Source organism: Artibeus jamaicensis, unplaced genomic scaffold (genome assembly GCF_021234435.1).
Source record: "Artibeus jamaicensis isolate MK-2021 breed Jamaican fruit bat unplaced genomic scaffold, CSHL_Jam_final scaffold_1964, whole genome shotgun sequence".
In the NCBI taxonomy this organism is placed as follows: domain Eukaryota; kingdom Metazoa; phylum Chordata; class Mammalia; order Chiroptera; family Phyllostomidae; genus Artibeus; species Artibeus jamaicensis.
Window position 1 is genome coordinate 51,307,501 of NW_026522030.1, and position 12,709 is coordinate 51,320,209.

A 12,709-nucleotide genomic window follows, 5' to 3' on the forward strand; every position below is an offset into this window, starting at 1 on the left:
ACACTTCAGAGGCACTGTGAGTGGTGGGCTGCAAAGCAACGCGCAACAAAAGCTGACCAGTGCCACGGAACCGGGGACTGGAAACACCACCCCCTGCTGATGTCCTTGGGTGACCTTCACCGTCCTGAAGCTCTGCAATTTTGGGTAAGAGAGGGGCGTGCAAGACCTGCAAACGTGGGGCCCTTAGTCAGTATATACTTCCTGGTAAAAGAGGAGGAGGCCAAAAAATGGATTTGAGACTATATATATATATATATATATATATATATATATAGTAGTATTTCTTAATAGTTTTATCTCAAAAGGAAAGGAGAAAAAAATGATTGAAAAAAATAGCAACACTTGAACTAGTCCTTTGTATTCAAGAGGCAGGCAGGAATATCCACAGTGTGTAACTTAGTTAGCTAGAACTGCTCATTCACTGGCAAAAAAGAGAGCGGGTCTGCTCTTAAAAAATACTGCACGTCCTGTGAGGTTGATGTGTTCACCTAATAGGTCAAAAATACATGAAGAACTTGGCTGAGATGATACCGGGCAAGTATCACAGAAATGACTGGACTTACTTTTGACCTTATGCTGCTTGGATCCTGCTGTGCTATTCAGCATCTGGGCTATCAGAATGAATGGGCTAATCAAATGCAATTCTCAGGACCATAAGCACTGTTCCAAAGTATTCATTATTAAATGATATGCTGCGAGAACAACAGACATTATTTTATTAGGCCACGGCCTGGAGAAAGGGGGCCAGGAGGACCCTCAAGACAGCCCCCATGTGTCACTAATTCTGAAAGATTTTCCTTCTAGTAATGAATTCTCTCAGTGGGACTTGGGGCAGGGGCGGTGTGGGGGAGAGCAAAATAAAAATAAAACCAGTCTCTACTCACCCTCTGTGCCTCAGGGGAAACTAAATCAAATATATATATTTGAGGTACCATCCCTTAAAAAAAAATCCCATTAGCATCTAATGGGCTTAATTCATCCACAGGAACATTCATTTCTTAAAATCCTCTATTTCCCTTCTGCTGTGGTTCTAAGTTTAAAAGGGCAGATAAAACGAAAACTTAACAAGATTTATCTTTTTGTTCCTTAAAAAATGAACTTCGATTTTAATCTGTAAGTCCAAATACATTTAATAATAGCAACCGTCTGTTTAATCTTCTGGATATAGAAAAAAGAAAATTCCAGGGCACGGCCGTCCATTTGAAGTGGTGAGTCACAGGTAAATCACACACTATCGTTAATGAAATGAAGAAATGGGGAGATGTGGTGGGGAAAGAACGTGGGAGCAATCCCTCCAGCTGGGATGAGACGTTTTGCAGGAGAAGGTACACTCACGTATGAAACCCCCAAAGCGCGAAACATCTGCTATGCGGATATTCCAACAAATATCTTTGCCAAATATGAGAAAGGCTCGCTCTCCACTGCGGATCTGAAACTCTCAAGAAAAATTTCCACCACCGAAAAAAGAAAAAAAAAAAGGTAAGACAGTTTGTTTTTAAGCCAAGTCTGCCTCCAGGAGAATTTGTTGTGTTCACTTGTTCTTACTATTTCTATTGTCATGAAAACCAGAAATGAGTTCAGCTTGCACCCCAGGTGGGAAGTCAGAGAAGGGGAACCTGTGTAAGTTGAAGTTCGTCACAGTAGGCAGAACAGTCGCTTTGCAGCCCAGGCCCATCTCAGGGTGCACCGCTTCACAGCTACACTGTAAAGTGTTACAAATCCTCCCCCCACCCCAGAATATATATATATGTATATTAAAAAAAATCCCCTGTCCATCTCTCAGTACACAAAAGGACCTCATCACACTGCAAAAATAGCAGTACCCACTTTGGTCAATTAAAACAAACAAACAAACAAACAAACAAAAAAAGCATACATTATTTTTTTTAAATCTGTGTACTTACCTATAATAACCAATACAGCTAAAAGCACTACCTACATAGGCAAAACGTGGTATTGCATAATTCGTATAAATTTGAAACCCCTCCCCCCAAATATTAATTGGAAGATGAAAAACATGAAAGGTTAATAGAAAAAACACCAAAATACTGAAAATATTGCTGGTCGATTACAATTTTTAAGCGGCAACTATACACAGCCATGATATGCTTTATAAATGTGAGATAAAGGTATAACTGTCTAAAAAATCCATGATGTAACACATTTTTCTTCGTCTGGAGTACAAAATATTTTGTCATAAAAATGGTAAAGATTTAAAATGATAATAAATGCAGCAAAACAAGTGTACTGATGTCACTTTTTTGTTTTTTTTTGTGGTTTTTTTCTTTCTGTTTTTTTTAGATTTCAAGGCAAGGCACGTAATGTGGACATTATATCTTCGTGCAAATTAGGATTACTGGAAAGAGTATTTTTAATTAAAATTTCAAGAGACATAGAGGCAAAATGTGTCTGCCCATGCACACTACAGATCTGTCAATACAAGGAATTTGTTGAACAAGGGCTAATGTCTGAAAGCACCATGCAAGGTTTCAGCACCCTGATTACATCTGTTTTCTCAAGAGTGCGTTTTTATATCCAACACCCTGGCCTTCCCAATTTGTAAACTGTGAGCTTTACCCTTGTGACATGGATGTTTGCCTGCCTCTGTCTCTATAATGCAGATTTTATAGAACCTTTTGTACACCCTATGGGTTTTTGATGCAACCAGTAATTTTAAATAAATACATTTGGCCTCCAAGGAGGCTGCAGCTAAATCAACGTAAGTGCTGTGTTTTCATTAATTTTTTTTTTCCTCAAGCATATGATTTGTCTTAATTGAATGCTTGTTTCATGCCCTCAAAAACTGAGGGGAAAATAAATTCATTCAAAATTATTTTAAATCCTTTTTTAATCCCCTCAATTTAGAGTCCAAGGGCTGAAGGACTTATCATCACGATTCCCCTTTAGATATAAATGTATAAATTGCACTTGCCTCTGGTAAATTTTTGTGGGGAAAATATTATATTAATTTTTACTGTTGCATGCAGAGATAACACTTCACCTACATAGAGGCATTTCTTCCATAGAGCCTTTGTGTTCAAACTGTTTTTTTTTTCCTTTTTTCTTTTTTTTCTTTTTTTAAATTTTTTTAAAGATTTCAAACTGGGTTCAACACTGGAAAAGGCTGGGTTAAGGGCCAAATTGAATAAATCTGTACTGATAACTAAAGGCTACAGAGATTTCATATATATTCTTTAACTTTTAGAAATCAGGGTGCTTATAAAACGGCTGGCTCGTGGCTCCGTCAGCCGGCACCCTGATGCCACCTCCTAGCCTTCGTTGGTGAAATAACCAGGAAGAGTGATTCCATGCGTAAACAACAAGAATACTAAACCAAGAAAACTAGCTTATCATGCAAATATTAAGGCATCTAGAAAGTCAGTTAAAATATATTGTCATAGAGACAGAACATCTATTTCCCAGCGGACTTCATGTAACAAAGGCTACGTTTGCAGGGGCTGCGGTCTACCATCAGTGAAATATCATCGACCCTTTTTATGTCATTACAGTTTCAACCGTAAGGGAATTAGTGATTGTGAGTGCTGCAATTGCTGGTCTATTATCTTCTTTCTTCAGTTTCTTTCCTTTCTCCCTTTTTGTTTGTTTTGTTTTGTCCAGTCCTCCTCTTTCCATTTTTGAAAAATTTCTTAAAATATTGTTGTATTTCATTTTCCCTCAGTTGCTCGTTTCTGCTTGAAGGAAAGGTTCTCCAATTATGTTCAAACCGTAATTTTGGACATTTGCCGGTAGGATGGGTGTCCTGTTTGATACTTGGAAGGGAACCAAGCTAGCCCAGGTACCAGGACTGTTGACAGGAGATGGGGAGGAAGGAGGGAAGAGAAAAAGAAAAAAATACAGTGTTAGAATCTACAACAATATTAGAAATATAAGTTCCACAGGCATCAAATTGCTATTATAACTCTTCAAAATTACAGTTTAATATGAAATAAATGTGCTAAATTACAAATTTTATATGTATATACACACGGTCCACCATTTTCAAGGAAGTTAAGACTGATTGTGAAGCAGAAAATCCTCAAGTCAGGTTCATACATAACTGTTGAACTCTGACTGAGGGTATTCCTCCTAAAATATCCGATCTACTTTGATATAAATACAATACGATTTTCTTATCAAAAAAGAGAAGGCAGCAAGCCGACAATGGTAGCAGTACAGTTTGCCAGTTATATTCTGATCTCGTTTTACTTTTATCTCAGAAGCAATTCAGTGATGTTTTTTAAATTTTTTACTTGCCTATCGGTTGAATAAAATTCAAAACTGTAAGGAAAGTTATTTCTTTTCTCTTATAATAAGAGAACAGAAACTTCTTCCAGGAAGGCCATTCCCTGCAGTACTGTTACCACGTGGGAGCTGCTCTGCATCTGGGGAGCTGGGAAGGTGAGTGGGAAGAATGCTGGACGGGTACGCAGAAGACATTCTAGACCCTCTCCACCCAACTTGACTTTCACCCACGTTGGATTTGAGGCTGTTTAAGGGGAAAAAACAGTTCTCTAATTGCTATTGGCCTAATTTCTAATGAAACAATTAGAACATGGAGGAAAATAACACCAGATCTACGTAGCACCAAACAACCCCACACCACACATTTTGGAATACACCTAATCCGACGGATTGCTTGTCTCAACACTCAACTCAGCACGGTGTCAGCTAAGTAACAGCTGCAAAATCAGAACCAAGAAAACCCCAAACTGACAATTCTATACCTAGTTTTGTCATGGTCTCACATGGAGACATGGCTTCAGTGTTTTAAATTTCACTGAGTATCCACTTTTTACTTTTGCAATCGCGAGGTGAGATGGAGACTATCAACACAGCTGTCAGCCGAGACACCTCATTTATCCACATCTGAATTCCGTAAGTACAAAAACCTTTATAGAACATTAACTGTAAGGAACAATTTTGTCAAAAAAAAAAAGAAAGAAAAAGAAAGCTTGGTACATATTTCTTAGTTAATATTTTCACAGAAAAAAATCATAACAACCTTTTATGCTCAAGGGGTTTTATGAATAGACAATGAGCTTCCATGAAAGCAAAGCTTCTCTCTCTTTCTGCTCTTCACTTAACATAGCATTTAGCACATGGTAAATGTTCAATACATTTTTTGGTAAACAAACCAACCAATGAAATGTTCCAAATCACACCTATCTATTTTTGAAGAGTGTTGCTCACAATTATGCCTTTTCAAGACTATGTGGTGTCCCTGGCTGGTGTAGCTCAGTGGATTGAGTGCGGGCTGAGAACGAAAGGGTCAGCAGTTTGATTCCCAGTCAGGGCACACGCCTGGGTTGTGAGCCAGGTCCTCAGTGGGGGCTGCGTGAGCAGCAACCATACATTGATGTTTCTCTCTCTGTTTTTCCCTCCCTTCCTCTCTCTCTAAAAATAAATAAATAAAATCTTTTTTAAAAAATATGTTGTGACTTGGCTCCTATACAAAGAAATCAGGCATCCCTAAAATTAAAATTAAAAATATTGAGCATTAACAAAAATTAACTATGCAAGAAAAAATTAAACAGTAACTCAAACAAGCACACTTCAAATTAAAAAGATATGTCCTCACTATCTGATAAAAAAACATAATTCTAAAGACTAATAATAGTTGACTATTAAGCCCTGGCTGGTGTAGCTCAGTGGATTGAGCACGGGCCCGTGAAGCAAAAGGTCGTTGGTTCGATTCCCAGTCAGGGCACATGCCTTGGGTGCGGGCCAGTTCCCAGCAGGGGACACACAAGAGGCAACCATACATTGATATTTCTCTCCCTCTCTCCTTCCCTTCCCCTCTAAAGATAAATAAATAAAATCTTTTACAAAAAAAGTTGATATTGAAACCTTTTCTAAGAGACTTGTTTTCACATATTTCTTCCTACACACTTTTCAGCGATTATTTCTGTGTTTTGCACTCCTAATTAGGAAGGATGTTACATGATGAATCATGAAACTTATTTGCTACTCAACCGTACTTCCACCACACTTTGTTACACAATACTAGGACAGCATTTATGACTTCGTATCATAATCTGTATCTACGAGAATCTTACTGACTGCAAGGTAAATTCTGTAAAGAAAATGACCTCGTCTTACCAACCCTTACACAGTTTGGCCATAGCTGATGTTAATCATTTTTTCACAAATACAATAAATTACAAAAATGGATATCCGTTATTTTTAACCTGAAGCAGGAAATGTATATGAAAGACAAAACAGACTAGCTCAAACTGATGATAGCTGGCAGTAAAAGACAATGCCAATAACAGGCACATCAGCGCCAGCCCTAAACCAAACGGGCTCTATAAAGTCATCTAGAAGTTGCATTCTTCAGAAAAATAAATGATATATTTAATGATTGAAAACAGACATGACTCCATAAATGGAGAAGTCTACTTACTAATAGCAGAAAAGACAAGAATTTAGGGTTTGTTTTCCAACAGTTCTCTTATTCAGTTCTTTAGAAGAGACACATTGTTTTTTGGAAAATTCCCAGTAAAAATGAATTGATGCTAGTGGCTAACAGAACCCTTGTTGCAAAATATCTAACAAATTCAATTTAGATATTTATTTGAACCTTTCCAACCTCTCATCCTACATTATGACCACGTCAAAACTGAAGTGTGCAATATATTTGTCAATACTGTTTATGAACCTTTGGGGGGGAATAAATTTCAAACATTAACACTATGCAGACCCCGTATATGAATTTTACAAGTCTCTTACTGCCAATTTGTAGGTTAAGTTCAAAACTGTAAGGCACATTTTTAGAGCTTTTTGGTAGCCCCACTGAAAACTATCTGGTAAAGTGAGTTCAATTATAATAATAATATAAAGAAAAATGTTCAAACAAAATAACCCAGCTCATTTCATTTCAAAGAGACAATGCCCCAAATTGCATAGTTTATCTGGTAAAAATGTAAGAGTAATTTTTATACAACTAACTCTCTCTGTATAAATAAATGCCAGTGATCACCGGTATGGATAAAATAAACACACATATGAATTACTCATTTATATATACAAACTAGTTATATGTAAAATGCTTAATAATGTTAATAATTTTAATTCATCATGGAATAAGAATTATCCAGATAATTTTATAATCAGTCCAATAAGTTGTGTCTCTGTCTACTAAGAGACGTGAGAATATAATGGAAAGATTTCAAAATACTCAAGACCAAATGAAGCTACTTCAGCAATACCTTCAGCATGCATTTACTTCTTTGCCAGTTAACTTTTTTTTTTTTGCAAACAGAAGATGAGCATGACTGAAAGTTCAAACTACATCTTTAGAAAACTACATCTTTAGAAATGGTATAGATGAAAGCTATACCATTTTAAAAAAGGAATATAAGGACTCTGATAAAATCAGGTAGTAAAAAAAGCAAAAAAAATTTTTTGACAGTCCCTTAACACAAAGCAGAATTTACCCTAATGAAATCTACTCTGTGTATACAAAATAGCAGGAAAAAAATGTCTGATAACCATGGGTGATAGTTTCACATTATTATGATCAAATATGTGATATGGCTGTCCCATAAAGGTAAGAAGCAAACAAAGAAATTATTTTGAACTTAAGATGCCTTACTAATATTAGATGATGGTCCTGCTTCATTTTATACTGATCAGACTACCTCTGAAACACTGTGTTTCTTCTAGGCCCCACTCTTCAAGAGAAACACACTTCTGTGCCTTTTTTTTAGTGAGGAAGATCACCGGATAATGTTGTTTGAGGAACAGACAAAGGGAGATGGGGAAGATACAACAGCTGAGTTGGAAAGAAATGTAGATTTCTGTCTGGTTCAGGTGGACAGAATTATTCAGCACAAAGGGAGAAACTTCCGGAAAATAACCATTCTGAGGGCCTATTATTAGCAAGGTGCCATCTCCAGTATTTAATGTATGCTATGTTACTGAATTCTCTCAATGAGCTCTTGAATATGCCATCATTATCCCCATCTCGCAGATGAGAAAACTGAGACTTAAAGAGCTTAAATGACTTGCCCAAATTGACCCACCTGGACCTCAGATATGAATTGGTCCTGTCTGATTCCCATGGCCATTTAACTATATTACACTGCTTCCCTCGAAGGTCAGAAATTGACCCAACATGAGAAGGAACATTTGAACAAATTTTCTGAAGACAAAGTGAATTTGCTTCAGTTGACACTGAATTTCCCATGCTCCACACAGCTGGATCATAGCCCAGCTAATGCAGCAGCGGATTTGTACACAGAGCATGTGGTTGGTCTGGGTGATCAAGCAACACGGACATTTGATATACCTATGTCCTCTGAAAACGAATCTACTTGAAGTTCTGTTCGAGTGACCCTACAGTGAGGATTAAGGGGGAAGAAGATACCCACTTCTTCCTTTGAAAATGATACACTATCTATATATTTCTTATCCTGGATAAATTGGATAAAAACAGTTGTCCTAACATCTACAAGAGGTGAACAGACTCTGTACCTTCCAGTAAAAAAAGAGTGAAAATTGCTCTGAACAAGTAGTCAACATTTGAAGGTTGTGTTTTTTAAAAGTATGCATTGTGTGACTGTCTTTATGCTCAAAAGACTTGGGCCCTAAATGCTAACTCAGTAACCACCCAGTAACCACGGGGTGCCGAATAAAATCACACGGAGTCGTATGTCAAGTAAGAGACCAAACAAAGGCTTCACTTCAACTATTAGTCTTAGATGATTAAAATAATAAGAGCTATTTCAAGAATTGCAAAACTTCTTATGTGACTAGTCTGTGTTTACCTGATAATGGGTTGGGCAACCCATTCGTCAAACATTTTATAAAATGTCAAAGTATTCACTAGACTGGTACTTTTTAGTAATAACATGGCTCATTCAGGTTTTACATGCTGATTTAATCATCAGATTACCATATTTACTGCAAACATAGTAAGTGTTCTTTCAAGAAACTTATAAAAATACCATAGGAATGAAGCACAAAAATTGTATATATTTATACATACATCAACTGTATCAATAGCAACATTACTTATAGATAGCAATAAAAATAAGTAGTGGCCCAGGAAATACAGACAATAAGTAAAATGAATACCACAACTTCAAAGAACAGTTTGCCTTCAATTCCTTTGTACCTGTTTCAAATATCCCCAAGAAGGAAAATTTTTTAACTTCCTTGGCTAAATATTAATTTTATAACTATCATATTAACATACAGATATTATTAATAGTATCTCTTCCAAAATATATAATAAATAGTTTTATGTATCAGTAGCTAAAATCTGCCCAGGAGAAAGCAAAGGCATTGTCATTAAGTATTAATTAAGTTCGAAACCATGCTGTCTTGGATGGTGTACGTGTATGTTTGGCCCAGCTGTTTATTTCAATAGGAAAACTGCAGACAGCACCTTGTGGAAAAATGCTCACTTGGACCAGTGGAAGAAATAGGCATGTGTCAGTGGTATTTAAGTATCCACAAATTTAAAAATTATTTTATGTATTAAAAGTATATTTAATAATTTGTTAATGTTTAAAAACACAAGAAATGGTATTTAATATACTAGTATCTAGAGCATTTAGACAGTTCCTGTTAAATGACAGTGCCTGGCACTCCTCTATGTGCTTGACCTACAGTAAAGCTTCCAATCTTCAACACAAACCTAGGAGAAAAGTACTGCTATTTTTCTGATCTTACAGATAAGGAAACTGAAGCTAAGAAGCTAAGTGCCTTGCCAAATTCATATTGCTATTAAGTAGTAAAAGGCAGGATTTCAACTCTAGCAGTGTGGTTCTAGGGTCTATATTCTGACCCACTACATTTTACCTCTTTCATAAAACACACTTTACTTTTATCACTGCACAAGGATTTATAGTATCCCTGAACTATATATGGGAGTCGATAAATTAAGGTCCATATCACTTAGATACACTGAAGTTCCCATGAATGCATAATGTGGGTTCAAACTTCAACCCAAATAACTGTCTTTTATCCGACTGCAGATTCTTTTCAGCTGACTGCAATAGCTGACATTGTTTATGTGCATACAGATGTGGCTGCGTATCAATAATCTGTTTGCTGAACTCCACTTCGGATGAGACTAGACTAGAAGTAAGATGCACAAAGTGCGTTACACAGGTCTTGGATTTCTTCCATTTATTTTCCGCATTTTTAAAGCTCATTATTGCCATCTGAACGATCCTATTTGCATTCAAGATGATTTCTAATGATTATTACTATTTGTAATAATCAGTATCGGAAAGCTCCCTGGCCAGCTCTTACCTGAACTCCAAAGTACTCTTGTGGGCTCTCTGGGAAACGGCTAATAGCATAAACTGCAGGTGGCTCATGGAATTATTCTGACTGCAAGCAATAGCACTTCATAGTAATGAAAGAGAAATGTATTTCTTTCTTAACTAAGTAGGTAAATTGCCTTCTTTATTGCTGCTCCTTGGGGACCGACACTTTTGAAATAACATATCAAAACAGTAAGCTGTCAAAGCTCATTAATTTATATTCAATTGTTTCAGATGTACTTGTTATTGGGGCACATTGGATTTGAATATCAACTTTACTGTGCGCGAGTGCTAGCATTTTCTAAGTAAAATAATGCCACATGGCAGGGGAATCTGGGGCCACTACAACTAAATATAGCACGTGCTCATTAATTACTGCCCTCTTTTAGTGAAGAGCTCTCACAAAATCGTAGAAGACCTTTCAAGAAGGCAATCTATATACTTAAAAGTAATAAAGACTTACTCCCTGAAAATGTTTACTTTTAGATAAAAGTACAAAAATACTTTTCCCCTAAATAGGCCAAATTTAGCTTTGTAAAAAAAAAATAATGTTGATATTTTCTATGTTTTAGAACTGGAAATGAAAGAGAATCACTATAAAGATGACTAACTATAAAGAAATCACAGTACACAAACACACGTACATATCCATTAACTGAGGTAGCAATGGGAAGTTTCGGCCAATTAAAAAATATAGAATCATCAGGGCCACAGTAGTTATTGGATTCCTCCCCACAGACTGCACTGCCGCAGAGAACCCTGCGTGTACATTTCCATCCCCTTTCTCGGGTCTGCATCCTTCCCTACCCCTTGGGCTCCTTTTCAGTGCCATTGTCCCAAGTGCCACTGCTCCCCTTATTAGCATATGTGAGTTCACAGCAGACAAAATTCTCTACAAAAACAGAGCTTCCAAATAGTGTCTTTCACTAGAGAAAATCGCCCAAGGCATAGTAAGTTAAATACGAATGTAAGTTTCATACAAAAGCAAAAAGTGATTCTTTCCCAAGTGATTTTCTCTTAAAAGCTAAAATCAGTGTTATTTGCACAATATCACCTCTACATGAAAGAACTTGTTTGTATCAGAATTTTGAAGCACAAAATTGCAAATGATTGAGGAACTGAACATATTTTTGTATTATGTCTGCTACTGTGTTCCAGGTGCAAAAAGAATTCACTTTCATATAAAACAAAAATGAATAAAGGAAAGAATAACTGTAATTTTCTACAATTTCTGAATATTCAAAATTTGTGTTCTTTAATTTTTTTAACTTAAATAGGCTTTTGCCTTTACATTTCTCTTTTGTAATTATTCTTATCTACTCACTCATATGCTTTGTTACTTAAGTAAACATGACTAAAAATTCACTATATACCTACTAACAGCGCTAGCAATCATGAGAATCAGAAAAGGTAAGTTAATAATAGTGCGTTGGCTGCTGATGAAGCTGATTTCTTAGAGCCATAATACAAGTGTAAATGCTGCACTTTACATCAAACATCTGTGAAAAAAGTGGGTGTTGAATATAATTCTCTCAATGCAAAGGGTTAATCAGCAAGGTTTACATTTGCGAATTTTCTGAATCTCGCTCCTCCCTATCCTGTCGTGCTGCCAAAAATCATCTGACAGGAAACGTAAGATTAAGTTTGTCCTACCTAAGCGAACAAAGAGTGCTCTGAACAGGCCACCGGTTTACTGCAGAGCGGGAACTTTTCTAATCCTGCTGGAATCTGCAGTGCTGCTCAGAAAATATCACGGCCAAAGTTGCTTTCTTTCCTCTAACATCTTGTCTCTGCATCATCTCATTTTGGTCACACTGAAGATCCTGCTGCTTCTCCCATAAAGGTTAACTTAAAGCTCCAAACATAATCATGTGGAAAATGGACATTATTGATTCCTATGGTCCATTGTTCCCCTATCCTAAGTCCCTGAAGTTCAAGTTCAATCTGGAATTACATCATGTCTGGTTTCTCCTGGTTACCAGACGGCTTGAGACGTGACCACAGCTACAGAAAAAACAAACAGCCTTCTTCACGCTTCGGCTCCCCTATCGATTCAAACGTAAACTTTTTTTCTTTCTCTCAAGTATGCTTCAAGTATGGAGCATGGTTAATTTAGAGATTAAGTTCCAAATTAGATTATCTAATGGCATCTTAATGGATTGCTGACCCATTTCCTGTGGGATGGCAGCATGCAAGTCTGGCTGGAATACAATTAATTTCTTAGGAAGTGTTCTGAAGAGTTTCCTAGATAAAAAGGAAACGTTGTGTTGTACAAACCTTCCTTTATAAATGGGGAAAGTTAGGCAAAACTAAAACAAATCCCAGTGTGTTTTCAACAGCCAGATCACAGATACTGCAGGTGGGTGAAAACCATGTCAGATCATTTTAAAGAACAGTCACATATCTAGTTTGGATTTCATAACAGGTGAAAA

General features: G+C 36.7%; 1 protein-coding gene across 9 annotated transcripts in view; it reads right to left on the reverse strand.

The window, feature by feature from the left end:
* NFIB (nuclear factor I B) overlaps window positions 1-12,709 on the reverse strand; it is a 238,606-nt gene that overhangs the window by 2,714 nt on the left and 223,183 nt on the right. For 7 of the 9 annotated variants that reach the window (XM_037142762.2, XM_037142766.2, XM_037142760.2 and 4 more), the window contains one exon: window positions 1-3,805. This exon is cut by the window's left edge and continues 2,714 nt beyond it. In XM_037142762.2, coding sequence (XP_036998657.1) covers window positions 3,676-3,805 — 130 coding nt within the window. In that variant the 3' untranslated portion in view covers window positions 1-3,675. The remainder of the gene's footprint in view (window positions 3,806-12,709) is intronic. The other 2 variants (XM_037142765.2, XM_037142768.2) reach the window with 1 other exon arrangement.